General features: G+C 44.9%; 2 protein-coding genes across 3 annotated transcripts in view; one reads left to right on the forward strand and one right to left on the reverse strand.

Annotated features, from left to right (window-relative positions):
* rbks (ribokinase) overlaps positions 1-26,664 on the reverse strand; it is a 70,679-nt gene that overhangs the window by 40,416 nt on the left and 3,599 nt on the right. The gene's annotated exons all lie outside the window — the stretch shown is intronic.
* The window catches only part of babam2 (BRISC and BRCA1 A complex member 2), a 116,500-nt gene that overhangs the window by 5,098 nt on the left and 84,738 nt on the right, over positions 1-26,664 (forward strand). For both annotated transcript variants that reach the window (XM_056296194.1, XM_056296195.1), the window contains exon 4: positions 8,376-8,470. In XM_056296194.1, the coding sequence (XP_056152169.1) occupies positions 8,376-8,470 (95 nt within the window). The remainder of the gene's footprint in view (positions 1-8,375; positions 8,471-26,664) is intronic.

Genomic DNA, 26,664 nt, shown 5'->3' on the forward strand with positions numbered 1-26,664 from the left:
GTAACTGAAGGAAGACTTTAGAGTGGCCACACTTAATGTTGGGACAATGACAAGCAGAGGTAAAGAAATAGCAGACCTGATGGACAGGAGAAGAATACAAGTGATGTGTGTTCAGGACACAAAATGGAAAGGAAGCAAGGCAAGAGAGATCGGAGGATATTGTAATAATAATAAACTTTATTTATATCACACCTTTCTAAACAATGTTACAAGGTGCCTTATAAGATATGCTACCATGGTACAGACAGTAAAAGGAATGATGTGGGAATAATCCTAGACAGAGAGCTACAACAGAAAGTCATAGGAGGAAAGACAGACATTGTAACACTAATGTAGCAGGAATTGGATAGGCTGATTTGGATGGGGTTGGCTTTAGATGGGCATCTGGCAAATACAATAAGTTTGTATTTACCAAAGGTTGGTTGTGATGGAAGAAAGGGTGAATTTCAGGAGACAACTGGACAGTGTAATGGCAGGCATACCCGGGGATAAAAGAGTTGTTAATGGAGGAGACTTGAATGGACATGTAGAAGGAAATGGTAGCGATGAGGATGCCATGGGAAAATTCATTCGGGTTTGGAATGAGAAATGCAGGTGTTGAGTCAATAGTTGATTTTGCGGGTGTCCGGGTAGCGTAGTGGTCTATTCCATTGCCTACCAATACAGGGATCATCAGTTCGAATCCCCGTATTACCTCCGGGCCAATTGTGCCTGTAGGGCACAATTGGCTGTGTCTGCGGGTGAGAAGCTGGATGTGGGTATGTGTCCTGGTCACAGCACTAGTGCTTCCTCTGGTCGGTCGGGGCACCTGTTCAGGGGGGAGGGGGAACTGGGGGAATAGCGTGATCTTCCCATGCGCTACATCCCCCTGGTGAAACTCCTCGCTGTCAGGTAAAAAGAAGTGGCTGGCGACTCCATGTATTGGAGGAGGCATGTGGTAATCTGAAGCCCTCCCCGGATTGGCAGAGGGGGTGGAGCAGTGACTGGGATGGCTTGGAAGAGTGTGGTAATTGGCTGGGTACAGTTGGGGGGGAAAAGGGGGACCCCCCCCCCCCAAAAAGTTGATTTTGCTACAAGCAATGATATGGCTATAGTTAATACATATATCAAAAAGAGGGATGACCAGACAGCAACATACAAAAGTGGAGGCAGAACTATGCACATAGACTACATTTTATGCAGAAAGCGCCATTTGAGGGAAGCCGTAAACTGCAGACTAATACCAAGCGAGTGTGTGACCGCTGATCTGCCAGATAGCAAATTCAGAGTACAAAGGCCAACAGTGTAAAAGAGTCAATGGTGAAAGCTGAAAGAAGAACCTTGTTGAGAAAGCTTTGGGATGAAGATAAGAGAGCTGTTGGGAGATAGATTGCCACTAGATTGGGATACAACAACAGAAGGACTAAGGGAAGCGGGCAGGTGAGTGCTGAGAGAATCTCCAGGGGGGTAAAAAGAAGGGACAGGAATGTTGGTGGTGGGAGGAAGAAGTGCAGCACTTCATAAAGAAGAAAAGGTTAGCCAGAATAAAGCTGGAAGAAAAAAAAAACGAGAGAGAGCAGAACAAGAATGAATGCAAGGGAGCTAAGAAAGAAGCCAAGAGACCAGTTGCAAGGGCAAGAGCATACAAGGACCTGTGCAAAAGACTAGATGCAAAGAAAGGAGAGAAGGATATATATATATATATATATATATAGAGAGAGAGAGAGAGAGAGAGAGAGAGAGAGAGAGAGAGAGAGAGAGAGAGAGAGAGAGAGAATAGCCAAACAGAGGCTGAGCAAGCAGGGATTTGAACAAGTAAAACTGATCAAGGATGCAGATGGAAGAGCACCGACAAAAGATGAGGATATTTTACAGAGATGGGGGAATTATTTCAGGCACCTAATAAATAAAGAGAGTAACAGAGAAAGAAGGACAGATGAACCACCAAGGAATGAAGAGGATGTGGGAGAGATCAAAAGGGATGAGGTGATAAAAGTGTTGCAGTGAATGAAAAATGGAAAAGCTGTGGGACCGGGCAATATACCCATATACCAGCAGAAGTCTGGAAATACTTAGGTGATACTGGCATAGAGTTCCTGACTAGACTCTTCAGCTACATAATACAGACTGGGAAAATGCCAGATGAGTGGAGAAAGATTATATTGGTACCATTGTACAAGAATAAAGGTGATGCTCAAAGTTGCAACAACTACAGAGGGATAAAATTTAGGGATGCACTATGAAATCGGCATGTCACCTGTATCAGATAAGGCTTTAAAATGAAATATGAACATTGGCCCAAAATGCCGATATGACAGGCCAATAAGATGATGCTTTAATTATGCACACACGATGCGAACCGTTGACCAGGCATGAACATGGTGTGTCACATAGGTGGGGCACATAGGCGCCAATGATGTTTTTTGCCTGTGGTTACCCAAGTTAAGTGAATACCACCAAGGTGATGATTGTCACAAAATCACTTTTATTGTGCTTGCTTTAGTAATTACCATGATGTAGGCTTACTAGCGTGCTCTCATCTGTCAGTCGTAGACACAAACCACATTGAAATTCAAAACTGCTCTGCTACAAATTATAACAGGCTACATCATGCCAGCACACAGTCTTGTTTATTTATTTATTCATTTATTATTTTGATCGGCCTTCCCCAAGGGTGCTCAACCTTTTCGGTGGGTACTCGAGCACTGGAGCACCCATGGGATCGGTGCCTATGGTGGGGTGGAGCGTGAGGTCCTTTTACCCGCTACACCAACTACATCTGTGTTGCATGTGGTTGCATGCCAGCCTTGTTTTCTGAGAAGTTTTCTGAGGAGACTTCAAGTAAGCTACTTTGGAAAATGGGTAAGTTAAGTGACAAATGCTTTAACTGGTACTGAATTAATTAACTAAATCATTTTAACTACAGGATCATGGATACATATTGATTTGATTGATTTATTTTAATGTGCAATAATAAAAAAAGCCACAAGGTTGCCTCTGGTACAACAAGGTACTTATTTTAATAATTTTTAAACAGATTGTCCTGATGTTTTACAATGTTATATGTAGTTTTTATCTGTTGGAGGGTTGCGTAGCTGCGTGTAGGGAAAAAAAAAATAGACCAGCCATAAAGATCAGCAGCGGGGGGGGTGCAACTTCCGTGGTCAGTGTAGCAGCTTCAGTTTAGTCTACTACAAGAGAGACTTGATGTTCTATGTAATTAGGTGGGACAAAATATGTGCATAAATCATTATAGGCATCAGCAATTGGACAAAATGAGCTGGAAAATATCAAGCTATCGGCAACAATCCAATATTGTGCGTCCTTAATAAAATTGACTGGACATACAATGAAGTTATGGGACTCTCAATCACCCGTCCAATCATTCTTTTCATAATATGGGAGAGAGTGATTGAAGTGATACTTAGAAAGGAAATGACTATAGGGAAAGAACAATTTGGATTCATGCCTGGAAGAAGTACCACAAATGCGATATTTGCGCACAGGACCTTAGCGGAAAAATATATTGAAAGACGGAAAGAATTGCACTGCGTATTTATTGATTTGGAGAAGGCACATGACAGAGTGTGGAGAAATGTGGTATTGCCTGAGAGCGAAGGGGGTGGCAGAAAATTACATCAGCATAATTCAGGACATATACAGGGACTAACTGCTAGACTGCAGTTCAGTGTGCAGTGTGAACAAGCGAGTTTGAGGTAAAAGTAGGACCGCATCAAGGATCGGCGTTGAGCCCTTTCTTGTTTGTGATACTGATGGACAGCCTCACAGAACAGCTTAGGAAAAAGCCACCATGGAGCATGATGTTTGCTGATGACATCATGCTTGATAAATGAGGACAAGGAAAGGTTGGAGAGAGATCCTGAAGATTGGAGAGAAGCGCTAAAGATCAGAGGACTAAAGGTCAGCAGAACAAAGACCTGTGTATAAATAAGCAAGTAGAAAGTCCAGGATTGACCTTAGGAGGAGTAGATGTCCCAGAAGTTAATGAATTCAAGTACTTAGGATCAACAATACAGACAGAAGGCGGTGATGAGAAGGAAGTAAAGAAAAGGGTACAATCTGGGTGGAATTCATGGAGAAAGGTAACTGGACTACGTTGTGACAAAAGAATGCTGTTGAGGGTAAAGGGCAAGGTATACAAATCAGTAGTCAGGCCTTCCATACTTTATGGTATGGAAGAAGTGACAGCAACAGAGAGGCTAGAATCTACATTACAGGTAGCAGAGATGAAAATGCTGTGGTGGTCCTTGGGAGTGACTAGAAAAGACTGAAAGAGAAATTAAGAATTGAGAGCTACATTCAAGGTCAGAGAAATGAATGAGAAAGTGAAAGAGACAAGATTTAGCTGGTTTGGACATGTACAGAGAGGAGAGATAGACTACATGGGAAAGAAGGTACTGGGCATGGAAATACCTGGCAAAAGAAAAAGAGGAAGACCAAGTAAAAGATGGAGAGACCAGATGGAGGAGGACATGAGGAGGGTTGGACTGCAGGAGAGTGATGCGTCGGAAAAGCTATGAAGGGCAAATATCCCCTGTGGCAACCCCTGAGAAACGGAATGCGTCGAAAGAAGAAGATATATATAAAGCATTCCATCAGTTCTTATGATCAGTGATCGATGTAGCTATCCTGAGCGACGGCAACATCAGGAACTAAGAGCATAAGAAGCTAGAGAAATACCAAGGGCTGAAGTAGGAACTAGATTGGATGTGGAAGGTGAAATCCACAGTAGTCCCGGCGGTAATCGGAGCACTAGAGGCTGTGACCCCCAAACCGGGAGTGTGGCTCCAGCAGATTCCAGGAACAATATCTGAGGTCTCTCTAGGAGAGTGCAGTCCTAGGAACAGCTAAGATACTGCACAGAACCCTCAAACTCCCAGGCCTCTCGTAGAGGACCCGAGCATGAGGAAGACACGCCACTTGAAAAAGGCTGAGAGGGAGATATCTGCTCAATGGCCGAGAATGTTACAACTGTATTTGGCATTCTACAAACTGAATGGCTCCCAAATGAGACGTAACTCAGAAAAGAGTATTTTAGTAATTAATTTTTATGACAGAAGAACAATTTTTGGTCGATGTTCCTGATAGAGAAGATCCGCTTCTCTGCCAAAATAGGCCATTTTGTAGGATGGGAGGTGGGTGGGTTTACAACTGAATAACAGTTAAAAATCTCCAACACCAGATTTGAATATTCAATCTCAGAAATCCCTCATTCCATTAAAAAAAATGTCATGCTCTAGAGGTTGTTTCCATTTCATTCCAAAATGAGATGTCCACCACCATTTGAGGAAAAAAAAATCAGAGATATGCTTTGCTTGAGTAAATTGACCACTGGAACAGAATCAAAAACCACTGTGGAATATAACCAAAGCCAACAGGCATTTTGATGTCACTGTTTGTGCTGTGGAACAAAACATTTCCACAGAATGACCTATTTTGGAAGGAAGCTGATCTCTCCTCTATTTCTGAGAAGAAGAAAAATGATCACAATCTCTCACAAGGTCTGTCATGGCTCTTATCACATTTGAAGCAGCGAGAACTATGGAGAGAGCACATTTGTGATGAGTGGCTGACTTTTTGTAATGGTTAAATTTTTGTGAACTTTCTGAATAGGGAAAGACAGATTTATACACTGCAACGGTGCAAAGAATCCGTGTAACATCTGAACACGGTTAAACAAACTTAGAGGTTACACTTAACGTGTGTAAAGTATTTGCAGTGTAAGAATACAGTGCATTTTGTTAATTGGGCATCCATACACTACTTATTTTATCTAGATTTATCTGGATATTTTCCACTGTGATTCCTAGGATGCACCGTACAAAATAACCTTTCTTGAATGTTCTTGAACAGCACACAGTATTTATGACCCTTGTTGACGACCCTATGTTGTTTGGTACACTGAACATTACTTGAATGGTGTTGTCACTTGTGACTGGAGTCCCATATCTGAGACTTCCCGTTTCAGCTTGCCTCCAAAAAGGGCCGGTTGGCAACACCGCAAGATGTTGTGAGGTGATTATTATCTTAGCTGAGAATCATTTTAATTTGATGTTCCTGGAATTATCGTGACTCATGAGACCCCATTGTAAAATATGCATGCATAGTTAAGCACGCGCACACACTCACGTGCACACACACACATACACACAAAATGTTGTCAGTTTTCCATTATTTAATCTTTTGTTTTGACATAGGTGTTGATGTTGGTCAGTAATCCAGATAGAGGTTTACAACATTCAAACATACAGTAATTGGTGTGTCTACCAGGTGAGTTAAATGTGCAGTATTTTTGCAAGACTTTGACGGTCAGTGTAGCGATGCTTGTGGAATAAGTAAACTAGTCCAGCTGGTAGGCACAAGAATAATTTTTCTTCCAATGTCAACACATAAGTTTGTAGAATTACAGAATCAGAAGAATCCAGTGTTTTGTTCCCTTTATCTTTTCATATACTGTTCCACACATCTGTACTGAACAAGTTCTCCCAGCAGAGTCCATGCCGCCCACATAATCACCCACTTCAAAGCAAGATAAAGCATGGCAGCACGAGTTGGGTTTGCAAAATAAGTTTGACTGGCTGGTGACTTACTGACAAGTCATTTTAACAGACGTCTGTTCGTTTCAGCTTGCTTCCAAACGATATGAAAATAGAAGCTCGTGAATTTGCTGGCCTCAGTATGATCAACAAAATGAAAAAACAAAAAAGCTGTTGTTGGTGAAGCTATTTTTACTGTCAGGTCATGTATCAATCTTTGTCTTTAGCAAATGCTAACTGACATCTGCACAGAGATGCCAGTAAGACAAAAGAAACGGTGAGTGAAGTAGTTCATATCCAGGAGGACAAGTTGATTTTGCTTAAATCTTATCGAGACGACATAAGACATATGTCTTAAGATAGTTTATGCCTTGTTTTGAATAGTAAATTTCCCACTCATATTTTGTGAATTCATCTTAAAGATGTAGACTCGGTGATATGAGATTGGCTGTAAGCATAGTACAGAAAGAGAGAGAAAAAAAAGCCACTAGCAGTCTCTCTGAAGTTGTTTTACTAGTTGATGTACTTTCCTGTGCTTTGGCCTGAGGAAGAGTGTTTGTTTAGTCAAGGATGCAAGGCCTCGGGTTTCTGCCAGTGTCTGGACCTGCCTACCGATAGCGTGCAAGAGCATAACACTATGCACAGAGCTGTGCCCTATTAATGCAAGCCAAACTCCCCTCTGCTTCAGTGCTGCAGCTGGTATTGCCAGACAGCAATTTGTGGCCTTCATAGTTGTGTATGTTGATTTTTTTTCTTTTTTCTTTTTTGTCTAAACCTGAACATTTTTTCGCATCCTGACCAAAGACTTTCAAGAGGCAGGCTGTGTAGTTCATTGCATTTTTTTTCCATGTATGTATGGGTGTGGGTTTCATCATTGCTGTGCATTCGTTTGTTGGTCTTTAAGTGTGTATGACTGAAGCCGTGAGTCTTAGTCTATGCTCTGACTTGTGCAGAGGGGTGCAGTGCCAAGACTCATTTCCTTGCAGCTTCCCCCTGGGCAGAACCGTGCCAGGATATTAGACCCACTCAGCTTTGACTGACTTCCAGGCCTTTTGTACCAGATTTACAGTGCAGAGCACATCCTCTTCTTTCCTTGTTTGACACTTCTCCACTGGAAAAATACTGCCATATGTGTATGTTTGTGTCTCCTTGCTGTCCCTGGCACAATAATGGAAAAGCAGAACAGAACAGCCCAGTGAGACAGAAATAGAATTGTGTAACATAACATCTGAACATTGTGAACCAGCCTTGAATTCCCCACTATGTGATATGTGGTGTGTTATTTGGTCTCGGTCTGGCTCAGCCCTGCTGTTATTAGTACATTGTTTTAGCCTAACCTGCAAAACACAGCAATCTTGTGATGTAACCAATTCAGTGTTACAATCTGTTTCACTCTGTTTTGTTTTTATTGTTTTATCATTGCCTTATTATTATTTAACTCTTCCATCCTTCCATCTCATCCATGCTAAGCCATTAAAAAAAAATAGTGTAACTATCTTTACAAGACAGACCTGTTCAGCAGCTTTCTCAATGCAATGTCTCGGTGTAAATGTCAATTTTGCCTGTTACTGCAGGTACCTAAGGAAATATTTAGACTCCTTGGAGCCGAGTAAGTTTTAGTGCATGTGTTTAATTCAAATGTGCATCCATGGGAAAATAGGCAAACACAAAATAAAGGCTTAAGTACATGGTGGACTTTTTGTGCAACAACAAATATTTATAATTGATATTTTAGTGTAAAACCTGATCAGTAAAAGGTGGGTGGCATCTTTTCCCCAGTTCAAAGAAGACAGTGCTAAGGTCTGTTTGCATTTCTTTTTTCTTTTTTTTTTCTTGCAGGGGACATCATTTTTAACGCCAGGTATCCAGAACTACCACCAGATTTTATTTTTGGGGAGGATGCAGAGTTTCTCCCTGAACCCTCAGAACTTCCGGTGGGTAACTTTTAACCTACGACCATAATTCTGATATTATCTGACTTGCCTATCATAGTCTGCAGCAAAAACCGTTAAAATCATAATTCATCGCAGCCTGTCATGCAGAGAACTTGTTTAACATTTTGGGATGATTTTAACCCTGCTTTTTTTTTTAAGAATTATTTTAACCCTAATATAATTATAGAAAGGAAACTGGCCATATGGTTAATTTTTGTGATTTATCATATGATTTACCTTAACTTTTCTTGTTTTGATGTGAGTCTTTGGGATTTTAAATGTCAGAGAGATGCCTGAAATTGCCGATCACAACTACACTTACACCATTAGGAGGGAGTTGAAGTATTGCCACGTATACCCGTTCTAACAGCAAAGGGACACTCGGTTAAAGAGATGCAACCCCTTTGCATTTACAGTGGTAAATTGAGGGAAATGTTGCAATAATTCTCAGTTAGCCGTAAACATCGGGCCTCATTTATCAATCGTTCGTACGTATGTACAATTTTGTTTGGATTTTTTTTTAGCTCTCAAGATTCTCTGACAGTCAGAAGCAAAGCCTGATGGGTATTTATTTGTAATTCCTTCCCCCTAACATCTATTTCTACCTCTTGCAGCAAGCAATCACCCAGGCTTGCAAAGACATCAGTGTTAGCCAGCTGGTGTCTAAATTCAGGGGTTACCCGGGTTCTACACTGGTCTCTCAGACAAACTTCAGGGCTAAAAAATCCCATGGATGTGTAAGAACAAACTGGTACTGGTACATATGAACGACCAAGGCCCATTTTTACGACCCCCTTTTTTTTTTATCAGGAACTTTGATTATCTTCGAGATGTTTGCTAGACAGCTAGCCTAAGCATGTCTGTGGGAACTGGCTGGAAAAATGCCAATTGTTGTAACACTTCTGCCCAGCCACCCACCAATTACTGATAATAATCAAAGTCTGAATTATCTGGCACCTGCATGGTGGACAAGAAGTCACTAGCCGGTGTTATCAGACTGTGAGATTAAAGGTAATAATAGACTCCTTTCTATGGCATTTGCAAATAAATCCACCTGACTCTGGATAGAGCAAGTAAGGTTTGTGAACACGAGCGACATTTCCCCAGAGATTGAATACAGTCTAAAGTTTCATCAGGTGAACTTCTCCACTACTTTGGCAAAGAATGACTGGACTTTCCAAGGCTACTGGAAAAATAAGTTTAATCTCGGAGTGGAGTTTCTCTTTAACAGGAGAATTGCGTGACAGGATAGACAGACCTGAGTGTTTAGACTTTAGACTTCACAGATATCCTTGTCTGATGTGAGAATGACAGGTGCAAATTGGTTGTTGAGGGGCGATTGCACCAGTTGTTATTACGTCAAGAGGCAGTTTAGTAACTATAGTTAACATGAGGTTCCAAGTTACACATAACTTTAAAAAATTACTTATTATATCACTTGTCACAGTGCTTGCAGCACAAACATTGGGGAGAATGTAATGCTAAATTATAGCTAAATGTTTACATAATCCCTCATGCAAGAGAAATGCAGAAAGGACACAAAGTCTGAATGAAAATAAACATGCAGTGTACATGCCATTTATGATTGTTATTTTGATTTTTGATTTTGATATACTTAAATGATCCCCGTAGGGAAATTACCCTCTGCATTTAACCCATCCCAGCTGTGTAGCTAGGAGCAGTGGGCAGCCGCTGTGCAGCACTCGGGGACCAACTCCAGTTGGTCTTGCCATGCCTCGGTCAGGGGCACAGACAGCAGTATTAACCCTAACATGCATGTTTTTTGATGGTGGGGGAAACCGGAGCACCCGGAGAAAACCCACAGCAGGCACGGGGAGAACATGCAAACTCCACACAGAGGACGACCTGGGATGACCCCCAAGGTTAGATAACCCTGGGGTTCGAACCCAGGACCTTCTTGCTGTGAGGCGACAGCGCTAACCACTGCGCCACTGTGCCGCCATTATAGTTTTAAGGCAGACTTTTTTCTGTTCTGATCCCAAGTGTATTGTGCCTTTAACTCAGCTGAAATGCATGGTGACCATTGTGGTAGGACTCGATATCTTAGCTTAGCATGCAAGTGAATCAGTCTTTGCCCTTACTGCTCATGGTGCAACCTAAAAATTGAGCTGAAGGTAGTTGCTCATTCACTGGTGACAGGACTCCAACTTGGCACTTGAGCAAGGCAAATACACAGTTACATGTAGCTGGTGCAGCCTAGTCGAGTAGCCACAATACAAAATAAAGTTCAATTTTGCGTCAGTTTTTGACTCAAATGTAGCTACGGGCTAATGGACGAAGTCCCACTGTGTGTTATACTGCGTTTCTTTCGAAGATGGCACGACACTGTGAGGCTTTGGTATAATGCCATTGTTGTTGGTGCTATTAGACTACTACTGCTCGGTTGTCCACATTTCTATTTTTAAAGCGGTCTAGCACAGAGAAGTTAAATTCCCCTGCCAGTGTCAGAGTCTGGGAGACAGAAGGGGAGTATTGCTCACCGTCTCATAAATCCAGCTGTGCACATAAGGGGAAGTACCTCGGCTGAGCCAGCGCCTGGCAGCCCATCGTTTGTTTATTCTCTCGCTTATATTCCCTGTCTGTCTCTCTGCTTGTGCTTTCATAACCTCCCCCCTTTGTCTGTCTCCGTCTCTTTCTCTCTCCCTGAAATCCTCCTCTCCTATTCACACCTTTCTCCTGCAGATACCGTACACCCCCCCTCTTGCTTTTTGAAAAGCCGATAAATAACTTGGCAAAAATTCTTCAAGTATCCAACCGTATGTTTGTTAAGGCAGACCTGCAGACAAAACCCATTTCTGCTGGCAACGCTTCAACTTGTAAACTGTCGGCGGTGCTGGGAACCTTGAAAGACCCAAGATTAAACCGAAGAACCAGGTGTTTACAGAACAGTTCTCGAAGACCCTGCACAACAGTCAACTTTTGACCTTCCAGTAGAAAATAAGCTCTTCAGGTCCAAAATGATGGTCTTTTACTCTTTAGCATTTAGAAAGGCAGTCATACATCCTGACAGACATGCAAAAAAAAAACAACAAACAAATATGTATTTATGCCTCTCAATTCTGTCAACAAATCACAGTCAATAAAGCATTTTTAATTTGATCGCACTGTTAATATTTTCCAGGCAAAAAGCAGTAGTGTCTGGCCTTTTTATCCAATGGGGTAAACATTAGGCTAATTTTAGTACCTCTTTCAACTTCTAGTTGAATTCCTGATGTCTCAGCAACATGTTTCTCTTGTTTACTGCCAGCTAAGGCTATCATTAACCTTCTCTTTTTAGCCTTGTGTTTCATGTCCCTCCACTCACAAGGCTTCCAGCTTGCTTATAATCCATGTTTCTGTTTAGATGAAGACGTTTCTGCCCTGTTTTCAAATCAAACAAGAGGTTTTAACAAATGCCAAACAACTACACGATACCATCTCCAACCCATGACCCGCTATCCGTGGTGAAAACCGTGACATTCATGACAACATTTCGGCCCTAAGTATATTTGCTAGCTGTTAGTGGTGGGAAATATGTCTACTTGAATGTCCCAGCTACTAGACAACCTGCAACCAGTGTTTGGACAGAGGGGTAAATGTAAATGACTGCAGAGGAAACTCAAGCCCATCGATTATTAAGAAAGGTCTTTTCTGCTTTGAAACCACAAGGCATGAGTGGTGAAAGGATAAAAGAGACGGGTATTATATTCTGGCTAGACGATGAAAAGCCACATGCCCCGCAAATAACCCTTTTTTACAGTAGGGCATTTTCATGAGCCATGGAGTAAGAGCACATATTCCGCCACAAATGTGTTGAGAGGCTCAATGTCGCGTTGTTGCAGATGTTACCGAGTGCACTGGTGCAATTGGCAAGGGCAAATATAGGCTTAATGAGCATTCAAAGGCTTTGGGATTATTGAGAATTGGCCGCCGAGGCTATGTCCTAACCTCAGAGTACTTGGAAAGGAGCGTTGTAGCTTTGCCGTTAACTGCTCATTCATTTGAGCCACAGTAACTGGCCTCATAAATCTATTAAGCAGGCTCTCTGTCACGCGAGGCAACTGCCATGCTAATGGGTTTATTTTAAGGAAAGAGGGCGTCATTGTCCCACTCAACCTGAAAATGAATTCTAAATTGAGCAACGATAGCCCCTTTAATCGTCACTCAGCCACTCTGGCACATTTGAAAGTTGTTTGACCGAAGGATTTAATCGATTCCAATTGGCAGTTCCAGAGCAGTCCATCAAAGGGCAGTAAAACGAGGCAAGCCTGCTCAGACTGTACTGCGAGTTTTTGTGGAATATGTGACAGTGATTTTTTTTTAAAAATTTCCCATGGGAAACAAGAATTTCAGGAAAAAGTAAAGTAAATATATGTATATGTGGAGGGGAGGTTGTCTAGAGGTTGTTCCTGGTGCTGTGCTTGTGTGCATGTGCGTGCCTATTCTCGTGCAGTTACACGTGTGAGTAGGTGTGGTGTAGGTGGGGATTGGGGAGGGCGTGTTGTGTAAAGAGAAAGGGATATACTAATGCAACTGTCTCCAAGAAAGAGAACAGAACTGGCCATCTTGTTATTAACTACTAATTATGTTTTTGCCGTTGTTTGGTCGTCAGTTTTCCGCCTCACCCTGCCCCGATTCGCTCCCCGCTCATGGGCCCGGCTTGTTTCCAGCGGTTCTTTTATTCTTACTGATCTTTTTCACATGAATGTTAAATACTCAGCCCATGTGGCTTGACTTAACTTTACCATTGCTGTTATGGCTTAAAAATAGGACAAACGTTTCCACTGCTTCCTTTCCCGTTCAGAGTGCTGACGTTCCTCGGAAGATCATCACTGACCGTGCCATTGTTGGGGTTTTTTTTCGGTCGGTTGTTTTTTTTTTCATCTTCCCTGTTCAGTGTGAATGCCAACACACCAAGCTGTGGTTTGTAAAACAAGTTTTTGGTTATTAAAGAACTTGGCTCAAATAGAGGTGTGTGTGTGTGTGTGTGTGTGTGTGGGGGGGGGGGTTCAGTCGAGGGAAGTGTGCGGACAGACACATGTTTGCACACCCCGAGTTTATAACGGGAATACTTTTGGGAATGCCTACCCACGAGTTGCTGGGAAAATGGCAAGTCAAGGGAGGAGGGAAAGGACAGGGAGGGAGGGAGGGAGGGTGGAGTGCAACACTGCTTCTGTGTAAGCAGATGTACTGTTGCATCACCTCTGCGTTACTCTTTTTTTTTTCCTTTCAAAGGCTGATGACACATTAAGTGGGTTTACTCAGTGTTTCGCTGCACGTCTTTGTGTGAAATGTAAGGCACAGCGTGTGTATTGCGTGATCGCCTTCAAGAGTTTGATGTCGTGATCAAAAGTGGCAAACATCGGCGGCGTCTGTTTACAGGGCTAATGGTCTGTGTTGCGTGTGTTTTGCCTGCGGTGTCTGGAGATCTAGCTGCTCCCTAAAGACCCGTTGACCTGCTGACCCGTTGAGCTGTCTCCCACTCAGAAGAAACCCCACCTTGTGTTTGAATCCACATAAGACAGATCAAGGGAAACTTGCATGGGTCAGTTCCCCTTGAGCTGACATTCTCTGTAGTCTCCCACATCTGCAGGCATTGCACTGTGCAGCCTGATCGCAGTGCAATAAGACATCCGAGTTACTGGTATTGCCTCGCATTTGGGCACTGTTCCCAATAGGCACAGAAGTATGTGTAATAACAAAGGTTGAACACGTTGTTCATTTTCTATCTTGGGTAAGGGAGAACTGTGCGTGAGCCGAACGGCACATATGAGCAGTTATCTCCAGTTGCCCCCTCTCTTTCTCCTTACCTATTATAACCATTTGCCTGCCCTTCTATCCCCTTCTTTGTGCACAGCATATCATTTCTCTGGTCTAGACTTGTCCAGAGCTCCACTTAGGCCCTAAACAACGTTTTGGGAGTTTCCCCACTGTTTTATGTCTCTCTCAAAGTGTGTGTGTGTGTGCCTGTGCATATTTTCTTTTGTGTGTGTGTGTGTGTGTGTGTGTGTGTGTGTGTGTGTGTGTGTGTGTGTGTGTGTGTGTGTGAGAAACCGATGTCTTCATCTGGGTCTTCTCGGGCTCACCAGCTGCGGCATCAACATGTTGCCACTAATCCGTCCTGCACCACTTTGCCGTGTGGTGAAGAAGGAGGCTCAGTCGTGTTAAACTGGAAATTCCAGAATTTCGCTGCGCTGCATTCTGCAGAGGTAATTGAGGTTGGGCACCTGGTCAACCAGCATTTAAGCCTTAACTCTGTTTGCTTCATCTGTGTCATCTTGGGTCATTTAGACCAGTTCCCTGAGCAAGTTGTGAGACAAAGATGTTAGAGAAAAACAACAGCAGGAATCCTAAATGACAGAGAGAACTGACATGCCAGATAGATATGAGCTTTGCTTTAGCGAGCTCCAAAACAAAGCTGTTAGCTAATCGTTCACTCGTCCCTCTGAAGGCCTATTTAGACTGGTATGAATGAGTCTTGATGTGGCAAATGATAGTAGTCCTAACAACAGCCCACTTACCCCTCACTCCCCCACCCTAAATGCAATTTGGGAATTACCCATGACTTTGATATACATGCACTTTAAATCATTCAGGTGCTTAGAATTTTTTTTTTTTTACCCCAAGCCTCACAGTTTTCCTGCTGCTAGCTTTTCCATCACTAACAGAGGCGGAATAGAGGAATAATGTCCTTTAAAATGCATAGAAGATGACTTTCTTAATGTCACCCAGTATTTCTACCGGTTTTTAATGAGGGACTGGAGGCTGTGGAAGGCAAGTCAGTGTCGCAAGTGAATTTTGGCGACAACGGTGCGCCACAGATTGAAATGACAGGAATATTCAGTTGATTTGATAATGCCCCGGTAGTATTTCCATATTGTGCAAGAGAATGATCTAAAACACTCTTGGGTGTATCATGAGTGTTCATGATCCATTCAGCCATTCAGACTCAAATCCATTCTCCCAGTGTTTACCTTTGAATGAGTTTATTGGATATCAGTGGTGGGCACAGTGTTGATGATAATAGTTATGTTACTTACAATCAAAAGCTTATTCTCAACATTATCAGTTCTATTTCCACCATGTTTAATGCAACCCTATCTCTTCCCCCTTCTCATTACTAGCAAGCTTGTCTGTCTGCATGTCCCCCAGCTCCTACACTTCTGCTTAAAATATAGAAAATCAAGGATAAATTGTACTTTGTCAGAAGTGGCCATATGCTATGAAATTCTCAGTCATCAGCTCCCTCCTAATAACCCATCCCTGGCTCTTCTGCTAAAGAGTGTCTACAACTTACAGAATCAAAGAGGACATAAGCCAATTTGACTGCCTGTCTGAACAACTCACAAGCTAGCGTCATTATTTCAACATTCTGGCCGATTCCCACAAATTCCACAGATTTCACAGATGTCTGTCCTAAAATGGTTCATGCTTGACAATTAGACAAGGATGGCTCTGCACTAAAAATGTAACTGAGCTTATTGATTGGTGATGACAGGATTTCTAGTCGCACATGAACAGGAATTGCAAGAAGATCCAGCCTAACATCAGTCCAAACAGTGAAGAAGCTAACGTGGCTTGCTACGTTGAAAAAAAAAACAAGCCAATGAATCTGAAACATTTTCTTGAGTAGATTAAAAAAAATCGTCATTTTCTTCTTTCGGCAGCTCCCGTTAGGCGTTGCCACAGCGGATCATCTGTTTCCACCTCTTCCTGTCCTCTACATATTCCGCTGTTATGCCAACCACCTGCATGTCCTCCCTCACCACATCTATAAACCTCCTATTTGCCCGTCGTCTTTTCCTCTTGCCTGGCGGCTCCATATTCAGCATCCTTCTCCAAATATACCGAGTATTTCTCCTCCGCACATGTCCAAACCATCTCAATCTCACCTCTGGCTTTGTCTCCAACCCATCCAACCTGAGCTGTCCCGCTAATGTACTCATTCCTAATCCTGTCTTTCTTCATCACTCCCAATGAAAATCGTAGCACCTTCAACTCTGCCAGCTCCGCCTCCTGTCAGTGTCACCGTCTCCAAACCATCCAACATAGCTGGTCTCACTACCATCTGTGCACCTTCCCTTTAACTCTTGCTGATATCCTTCAATCACAAATCACTCCTGACACTCTTCTCCACCCACTCCACCCTGCCTGCACGATCGTCACCTCTCTTCTGCACTTCCCATTACTCTGAACAGTTGACCCCAAGTATTTAAACTCATCCACCTTCGCCACCTCTACTCCTTGCATCCTCACTGTTCCACTGTCTCCTCTCTTGTTCAGACATATGTATTCTGTCTTTCTCTTACTGATTTTCATTCCTCTTCTCTCCAGTGCATACCTCCACCTCTCCAGGCTCTCCTCAACCTGCTGCCTACTCTCACTACAAATCACAATGTCATCCGCGAACATCATAGTCCACGGAGACTTCTGCCAGAGGTGGAAAAACCTGGTCCAGAAAGTAAAAACCCTAACTGTGTCTTAACTCCGTCCATGTATTAAACCAGCTGATTTGGGATACTAGCCAGTGCAATCTGATGGTTTAGTACATGGATGGAGTAAAGACACAGTTAGGGTTTTTACTTTCTGGACCGGGTTTTTCCACCTCTGCGAGTCCTGCCTGATCTCATCCGTCAACCTGTCTATCACCATTGCAAACAAGAAAGGGCTCAGAGCCGATCCTTGATGTAATCCCACCTCCACCTTTAACCCATCCGTCACTCCTACCACACAACTCACCGCTGTCACACTGCCCTCATATACATATATATACTCTGCACCACTCTTGCATACTTCTCTGCCACTCCCGACTTCCTCATATAATACCACACCTTCTCTCTTGTCATATGCTTCCTCTAAATCCACAAAGACACATTGTAACTCGTTCTGGCCTTTTCTATACTTCTCAATCAACACTCTCAAAGTAAATATCGCATCTGCAGTGCTCTTTCGTGGAATGAAACCATACTGCTACTCGCTAATCATCACCTCAACCTCTTAATCTGCCTTCCACTACTCTTTCCCATAACTTCATGCTGTGGCTGATCAACTTTACACCTCTGTAGTTACTACAGCTCTGCACATCATCCTTATTCTTGAAAATCAGTATCAGCACACTTTTTCTCTACTCCTCAGGCATCCTCTCACTTTCCAAGATTATGTTAAACAATCTAGTTAAAAACTCCACTGTCAGGGCGTCCGGGTAGCATAACGGTCTATTCCGTTGCCTACCAACACGGGATCACCTATTCGAATCCCCATGTTACCTCTGGCTTGGTCGGGCGTCCCTACAGACACAATTGGCTGTGTCTGCCGGTGGGAAGCCGGATGTAGGTATGTGGCCTGGTCACTGCACTAGCGCCTCCTCTGGTCGGTCAGGGCACCTGTTTGGGGGGGAGGGGGAACTGGGGGGAATAGCGTGATCCTCCCACGTGCTACGTCCGCCTGGTGAAACTCCTCACTGTCAGGTGAAAAGAAGTGGCTGGTGACACCACATGTATTGGAGGAGGGATATGATAGTCTGCAGCCCTCCCCGGATTGGCAGAGGAGGTGGAGCAGCGACTGGGATGGCTCGAAGAGCGGGGTAATTGTCTGGGTGCAATTGGGGAGAAAAAAAAAAGGGGGGGGACTCCACTGCCATCTCACCTAAATATATCCATGCCTCCACAGGTATGTCATCTGGACTAACCTCCTTTCCACTCTTCATCCTCTTCCTAGCTGCCCTCACTTCATCCTTGCTAATCCACTGCACTTCCTGATTCACTGTCCCCACACCATCCAACCTTTCTTTCTCTAATTTTCTTCATTCATCAGCCTCTCAAAGTACTCCTTCCACCTTCTCGACACACTCTCCTCACTTGTCAGCACATTTCCATCTCTATCTTTCATCACCCTTATCTACTGCACATCCTTCGCAGCTCGGTCCCTCTGTTTAGCCACTTGGTGCAAGTCCTTTTCTCCTTCCTTAGTATCCAACCTCTCGTACAATTCACCATACGCCTTTTCCTTTGCCATCACCGCCTCGCTCTTCACCTTACGCCGTATCCCCTTATACTCCTGTCTACTTACTTCATCTCTCTGACTATCCCACTTCTTCTTCGCCAACCTCTTCCTCTGTATACTTTCCTGTACTTCCTCATTCCACCACCAAGTCTCCTTGTCTTTCTTCCTCTGTCCAAATAACACACCAACTACCTTCCTAGCTGTCTCCCTCACTATTACTGGTGTAGTTGGCCAGCCGTCCGGCAACTCTTCACTGTGGTAGTGAAGAGTTGCCGCTGAACTCCACACAACAGTCTTCGTTCTTCAACTTCCACCATTTGTTCCTTGGCTCTGCCTTCACTCGCTTCCTCTTCTTGATCTCCAAAGTCATCCGACAGACCACCATCTGATGCTGCCTAGCTACATTCTCTCCTGTAGCCATCTGGCAGTCTCCAGTCTAATTTCAGATTGAACCACCTGAATAAGATAATAGTCCACCTGTGTGCACCTTCTTCCACTCTTACACGTCACCCTTTGTCTGTTGTTGTACGTTGTCCATCTTGGGAGAGAGATCCCTCCTCTATTGCGCTCCTTGAGATTTCTTCCTATTTTTTTCTCCCTTAAAGGTTTTTTTTAGGAAGTTGTTCCTTATCCGATGCGAGGGTCTAAGGACAGGATGTTGTGTTGCTGTAAAGCCCCTTGAGGCAAATTTGTATGTAATTTGTGATATTGGGCTATACAAATAAAAATTGACTTGACTTGACTCTCTGTTCCCCCTTTTCTTGAACTATGTATTCTCCACAGCCATTTCCATTCTTTTTTTTTGCAAAATCCATTACCATCTGTCCTTCCAAATTCCTCTCTCTAACACCATACCTACCCATCACCTCCTCATCACCCGTTTCCTTCACCAGCATGCCCATTGAAGTCTGCTCCAATCACCACTCTCTCCTCCTTGGGTACACTCTCCACCACTTCATCCAACTCACTCCAGAATTCTTTCTCTTCCATCTCACACCCAACTTGTGGGGCATATGCGTAGACAACATTCATCATCACACTTCGATTTCCAGCTTCATACTCATCACTCTGTCTGCCACTCTCTTCACCTCTAACACACTCTTGACATACTCTTCCTTCAGGATTACTCCTACCCCATTTCTCCTCCCATCCACACCATGGTAGAAGAGTTTGAACCCACCTCAGATGCTGCTGGTCTTACTCCCCTTCCACCTGGTCTCTTGCACACACAGTATATCTACCTTCGTTCTCTCCATCATATCAGCCAGCTCGCTGTCTTTAACAGTCAGCGTGCCAACTTTCAAAATTCCGACTCTCACCTCCGTACTCCTACCCTTCCTCCTCTCCCACTGCCTCTGGACATGCTTTCCCCCTCTCCTTTTCCTTCGCCGAACAGTAGCATAGTTTTCGCCAGCACCCTACTGGCCAACAGTACTGTTGGTGGTTGTTGGTAACTCGGGCCTCGACCAATTCGATATGGAAATCTGATTTACGATCCACATATTTGATTTGACAAAGGTTTTATGCCGGATGCCCTTCCTGATGCAACCTTCCCCATTTTTTCTTTTTTGGATTTTCCCCCCTTTTTCTCCCCAATTGAATTTGGCCAGGGCAGCACAGTGGCACAGTGGTTAGTGCTGTCACCTCACAGTAAGAAGGTCCTGGGTTCAAACCCTGGGGTAGTCCAACCTCGGGGGTCGTCCTGTGTGGTGTTTGCATGTTCTCTCCGTGTCTGCGTGGGTTTCCTCTGGGTGCTCCGGTTTCCTCCCACAGTTCAAAGACATGCAGGTCAGGTGAATCAGCCATACTAAATTGTCCCCAGGTGTGAATGTGTGTGTGCGTGTGCGCGTGTGTGTGTGTGTGTGTGTGGGGGGGGGGCCTGTGATGGCCTGGCGGCCTGTCCAGGGTGTCTCTATGCCTGCCGCCCAGTGACTGCTGGGATAGGCTCCAGCATCCTGCGACCCTGAGAGCAGGATAAGCGGTTCGGATAATGGGTGGATGGATGGATGAATTTGGTCAACTACCCTGCTCTTCCGAGCCGTCCTGGTCACTGCTCCAGTGTACATTTTAACTTCTGGAGTGATCCTGAATTGCTGGTTCATCTAGAATAGAGTAAGTACCATCTTTCATGCTTAACAAGTTGCTATTAGTCTTATTCCAGCTGCTTGAGTATTAGTCCTTTTCTCTAGAGATCTGCTGCTGGTTCCTAGTAGGAACTAGTGGGATCTTATTCTAGCTGTAGCTGTCTTATTCTAGCTGTAGCTGTTTTTCACCTAGTGTGTCCTTAAATAGTTCTTGTTGCCTAGCTGTTTTGACTTAGTTATCCTTTTAGCTTATAAATATATTCCTCGGTAACTTGCTGTTTGCAGTTTTAATAGTTATGTGGGAGGTTTGATAGAATTTTACATAAGTGACCAGTTTCTGGGCAATAGGCCTATTTTCAGTGTACCTCTTTGGCCAATTGGGTGTTAAGTGGCCAGGGTGTGGCCTGCACTCCTGGCAGACAATTAGCAATCAGTGTTGTTTAAATCACTGCTGCTAGCCGAGAGCAAACAGGTCTAGGTTGAATGAGGGCTAGAGTGAACAAAGGCAAGCGCGACTCTTTCAAGCCAAAATTTTGTCAAGCAAGGACTGCTCTTTTTAGATCCGGTCAGTCATCTGTATTTTGTGTACCTATATAGACTATGTGTTTCCTTCGCATTCCTGTCCTTTCCTCTTCCCAGGGCTGGCATAGACATTGGGTCACTCCTAGGCGCTGTGACCCTACCAATCTCATCTATCCCACTCTCTCTACTCACATTGAGCAAGTGGTGACGGGAGGGCTCTGGAATTGCCAGTCTGCGGTGCCGAAAGCTGAGTTTATCTCAGGCTACGCATCCTTGTTCTCCCTCAACTTTCTTGCTCTAACTGAGATCTGGCTCATGCCAGAAAACACTACCACACCCGCAGCTCTGTCAGATTTGTACTCTTTTTCTCACACTCCCAGAGCTGGGAGGTGAGGTGGTGGTACTGGCCTGCTAATCTCCCTGAAATGGCAATACTCTCTTGTTTCCATTCCACAATTTTCTCCGCCCTCTTTTGAATTTCATGCTGTTACTGTCTCTTAGCCAGTCAAACTCACCATTGTGGTTGTGTACTACCCACCAGGCCCCATTGGTGAGTTTCTGGAGGAGCTTGACACACTTGTCTCGCACTTCCCTGTTGACGACTCTGCACTTATCCTTCTCAGTGACTTAAGCATCCACACTGAAGCTAGATCCTCTTCTCTCTTTCCTCTCCTCCTTTGACCTTCACCTCTCAGCCTCTCCTCCTACCCACAGGGCCGGCAACCAGCTGGACCTTATCTTTACTAGACACTGTCCTATTTCCAATCTCTCTGTTACTCCCCTCCAGCTCTCTGACCACTATTTCATGTCCTACTCTCTCTGCACCCCCCTCAGCCCCTCCCCCTACCCATATGGTTTTCACCCGTAGACACCTCCGCTCTCTCTCCGTCACTGATCTTTCTTCCTCTGTTACATCTATCCTCCCTACACCTGAATCTTTCTCTCTCCTACCCCCTGACACTGCTACTGATTGTCTTCTCTCTACCCTCTCCTCTTCTCTGGACAATCTCTGTCCCCTCACCTCCAGGCCTGCATGCCCAACTCCACCTGCCCCTTGGCTGTCCAACTCAGTACGTACTGACAGATGGCGCCTAAGAGTGGCAGAGCGCAAATGGAGAAAAGGCAAACTCCCAGAGGACCTTCTCAACTTCCAATCTCTTCTTTCCACTTTCTCCTCCTCCCTTTCTGCTGCTAAGGCTGCCTTCTATCGCTCCAAAATCCTGTCCTCTGCCTCTAATCCTAAGAAACTCTCTGAAACCTTCTCTACACTTCTTCAACCCCCACCTCCTCCTCTTACTTCCTCCCTTCTCCCTGATTACTTTAACTTCTTTGACAAGAAGGTAAACGACATCAGATCCTCCTTTTCTCACCACCCGTTTAGTGCTCCTTGCGCTAGCCCACCCTCTGCACCCTCCCTCACCTCTCCACGTCCCACCCTATCCCACCTCGCTCCCCTCTCCCCTGACGAGGTCCTCAACCTCATCACATCCAATCGCCCCACCACATGCTCCCTTGACCCGGTCCCCTCCCCTCTTCTTCAGTCTATAGCACCTGAACTCCTTCCCTTTTTAACCCACCTCATCAACACCCCCCTCCAGGCAGGATGCTTTCCATCTGCCTTCAAGATTGCTAGAGTCACCCCCCTTCTTAAGAAACCATCACTTAACCCCTCTGACATCAAAAACTACAGACCGGTTTCCCTTCTACCCTTTCCATCCAAAACTTTCAAATGCGCTGTCTTTAACCAACTTTCTTTGTACCCCCACCAGAACAACCTCCTGGACCCCAACGTGTCTGGGTTCAAGGTGGGTCACTCGACAGAGACAGCCCTCCTTGCAGTGACAGAATCGCTGCACTCTGCGAGAGCAAACTCTCTCTCCTCTGTCCTGATACTCTTGGACCTGTCAGCTGCGTTCGACACAGTGAACCACCAGATCCTCTTCTCTACCTTGGGGGCTGGGTGTCACAGGCTCTGCACTCTCAATGTTTGCATCCTACCTGACAGGTTGCTCCTACCAGGTGACATGGAGAGGATCTGTGTCGGAGCCTTGCAGACTGACTACAGGCGTTCCACAAGGTTCAGTTCTGGGTCCTCTCCTTGTCTCCCTGTACACGACATCCCTGGGTTCTGTTATTCGCTCACATGACTTCTCTTACCATTGTTATGCCGATGACACCCAGCTGATCTTGTCCTTTCCTCCCTCTGACACACAAGTAGAGAGAGACATGCATTGCTGCGTGCTTGACTGGCATCTCGGAGTGGATGGCGACACACCACTTGAAGCTCAATCTGGACAAGACAGAGCTGATTTTCTGCCCGGGGAACGGTTGCCTGCACCGAGACCTGGCCATCACCATTGACAACACTGTGGTGACGCCAACTCGGACTGCGAGGAATCTGGGTGTGATCCTGGACGACCAACTGTCATTTGCTGAAAACGTTGCATCGGTTGCTCGCTCCTGCACATTTCTCCTCTATAACATCAGGAGGATTCGCCCATTCCTCAGCGACGAGACGGCACAGGTGATCATCCAGGCTCTGGTCATCTCCTGGCTGGACTATGGCAACTCCCTCCTTGCTGGCGTCCCGGTGTCAGCCATCAGACCTCTGGAGCTTATTCAGAAAGCTGCAGCTTGTCTGGTGTTCAACCACCCTAAGTTCTCCCACACAACTCCCCTTCTCATGTCCCTACACTGGCTCCCAGTAGCTGCTTGCATCCAGTTTAAGACTCTGGTGCTAGCTTACAGGGCAGTGAAAGGAACAGCTCCTTCCTATCTCCAGGCCATGGTCAAGCCCTACACCCCTGCCCGACCACTTCACTCTGCTGCCTCGGGATGCTTGGTTGCCCTGTCACGCAGAGGCCCCTGCTGCCAATCGACCCAGTCATGGCTCTTTTCTGTCCTGGCCCCACAGTGGTGGAATGAACTCCCCACTGATGTCAGGACAGCGGAGTCGCTGCCCATCTTCGGCGCAGGTTGAAAACTCGCCTCTTCAAGAACTACTACCCAGTTACCTGCTCTTAGCACTTATTGTATTCACTCATTTTAAAAAAAAAATCTCATGCTTTTACTTTAGCACTGGTTTTGCTCTTAGATGCTTGTTTAGAGAGAAGATGCACTTATGACCTCTGATGACTAGTAGTTCTCCTGATTCCCTACGTTAAATGCACTTATTGTAAGTCACTTTGGATAAAAGCGTTGGCTAAATGACTGTAATGTAATGTAATGCTCCACCCTCTCTGCCGATCCGGGGAGGGCTGCAGACTACCACATGCCTCCTCTGATACATGTGGAGTTGCCAGCCGCTTCTTTTCACCTGAGAGTGAGGAGTTTCGCCAGGGGGATGTAGCATGTGGGAGGATTACGGTGTTCCCCCTCTTCCCTGAACAGGCGCCCCAACCGACCAGAGGCGCTTGTGCAGCGACAAGGACACATACCCACATCCGGCTTCTCACCGACAGATACAGCCAATTGCAATTGGCTGTATCTGCCGGTGAGAAGGACGCCCGACCAAGCTGTATGTAACACGGGGATTCGAACTGGCGATGCCCATTTTGGTAGGCAACAGATTAGACTGCTACGCAACGCGGACGCCCATAACCCTCCCCATTTACCTGGGCTTTGGACCGGCACTATGAACGCACTGCCTTCTGCATCCCCAGTGGCTGGGTTGAATGGATTAATAAATGCTAAACAATTATTAATTTAGAAAAAAAATAAGACATGCAGAAAAAACAGTAGGCATTTGACCAACTGTTTTTTGTGCATGTCTTGTTTTTTTGGTTTTTTTTTTGGTTTTACATTTTTAAATTCTCTGCTGTTCCTTGACGCTGTAAATTCAGCTGTCATTGGGTATTGGTGGTTATTGCAGACATCTGGTCATAAATATAAAACGTGTTTCATAATTATAACGTAGCCAAGATCACTCCGAGAGTCATTCCAGCGCGGTTGAGACTGAATCCGTGAACACCTCACACTGTCAGATAATCTTTGCTGACTCTTGGTCCCGACAAAGACTGACCCAGATTTCCAGGATAGGCAAATCTGGAGTAAATCGGCCTAATTACCCTCCTTTGTGTCATCGTATTAAGTGAAGCTGCTACCAGTATAGCATCTGACTGTTCCCTTCTGATATTGCTTTTTGATAGTTACATCACAGCTAGCCCCCCCCCCTCCCCCCCTTTCTCCCCAATTGTACTTGGCCAATTACCTTACTCTTCACATCCGGCTTCCCACCCACAGACACGGCCAATTGTGTCTGTAGAGACGCCTGACCAAGCCAGAGGTAACATGGGGATTCGAACCGCTGACCCCCGTGTTGGTAGGCAACAGAATAGACCGCTACGCTACCCGGGCGCCATCACCGCTAGTTTTTAGGTCAGTTAGGGCTAGAGCCCAGCAGTTTTTCATCGCCCTGCTTTCCTGTTTTTCTGAGTTGTTTTTTTTTTCTTTTCTTCTTTTTTGCAGTTGCATAAAGTCAGGATCTGTTATAGGTGATTACTCGCTTATTTTCCCACACGTATGAATTGAGGACTCCTCGGGGAGGCTACGATCTTGGACAATGAGTAACTGTGCATAATTTGGATACCTTACCGACTCCCACTGAGAAAATGTAGCGTAAAGTGAATCCAAGTTTTCTCTGCTTTGAGGAAAGAAAACATTCCCGTATTTTAATTACTCCCCGTAAATCCTGAATGCCAGGCATTGAGCACTTCCTATTTGCCAGTCCAGCTCGTCCCCTGTTACTTCTAGTAACAATGGACCTCAGATGGCCCATAAAAAAGGTAATGTTGACCTGGGTACCAAGTGTACCAAGTGTTGTTCCCTCTTCCTTCCTCGTTTAGGGAATAATGGATTCCAGCTTTTATTAGCATTTATTATTGGCAAGGCTCACTGACAGGTCTGGGAATGATATTAGTTAGACAAGCTATTGTTTGCTGACAGAGATGGCCCAGTAAGGGGCTTCGGCAATTCCCAAACACCGTCTCATAGGTGGCGGTAATCTGTTGTGCCAAGACCAAGTGGGGATGCAGTGGTGTTGGGCTAACACTTGGCACTGAACCACATCAAAAGCAGTTAGAAAAGTGCTTATTTCCGTCAACAAGTTCTTCCGTGTTGGACACGAGCTGCATGGTTCACCTCGGTGAGACACTGCGGGCTGAGAATGCCAACTGTCTTAAACACATGACAAGAGCAATTTAGTGTGATCTTAGACTTGGCATTCTCCGGGGGCGAAACAGGGCGTGAGCCTACACTTGAATTAGAGACTAGCAGAGATTAACTTAATACTCGGGAGTTTTTTAATTCCTCTTGCACTTTTAAGTCTGCCGCGATTTATTGGATCAGGTTTCCAGTATCTATAAAAATCACATTAACGACGTAGAAACAAATATCTTCTGTTGGCATGTATAATTATCTTGCGTTTTCACATGCCAGCCTCTCTGTCGCTGGCCTAAGATAATTATTGGATCGAAGATGGCGCAGACGGATGGCACAGGAAGACATGAATCTGTCAACTTGGGTCGCTTCAGATTGAGGGCGCCCAATTTAGGTGCACATCTTGTTCTTAAAGGGGGGGGGGGAATT

Source organism: Lampris incognitus, chromosome 16, assembly GCF_029633865.1.
Source record: "Lampris incognitus isolate fLamInc1 chromosome 16, fLamInc1.hap2, whole genome shotgun sequence".
Classification (NCBI taxonomy): Eukaryota; Metazoa; Chordata; class Actinopteri; order Lampriformes; family Lampridae; genus Lampris; species Lampris incognitus.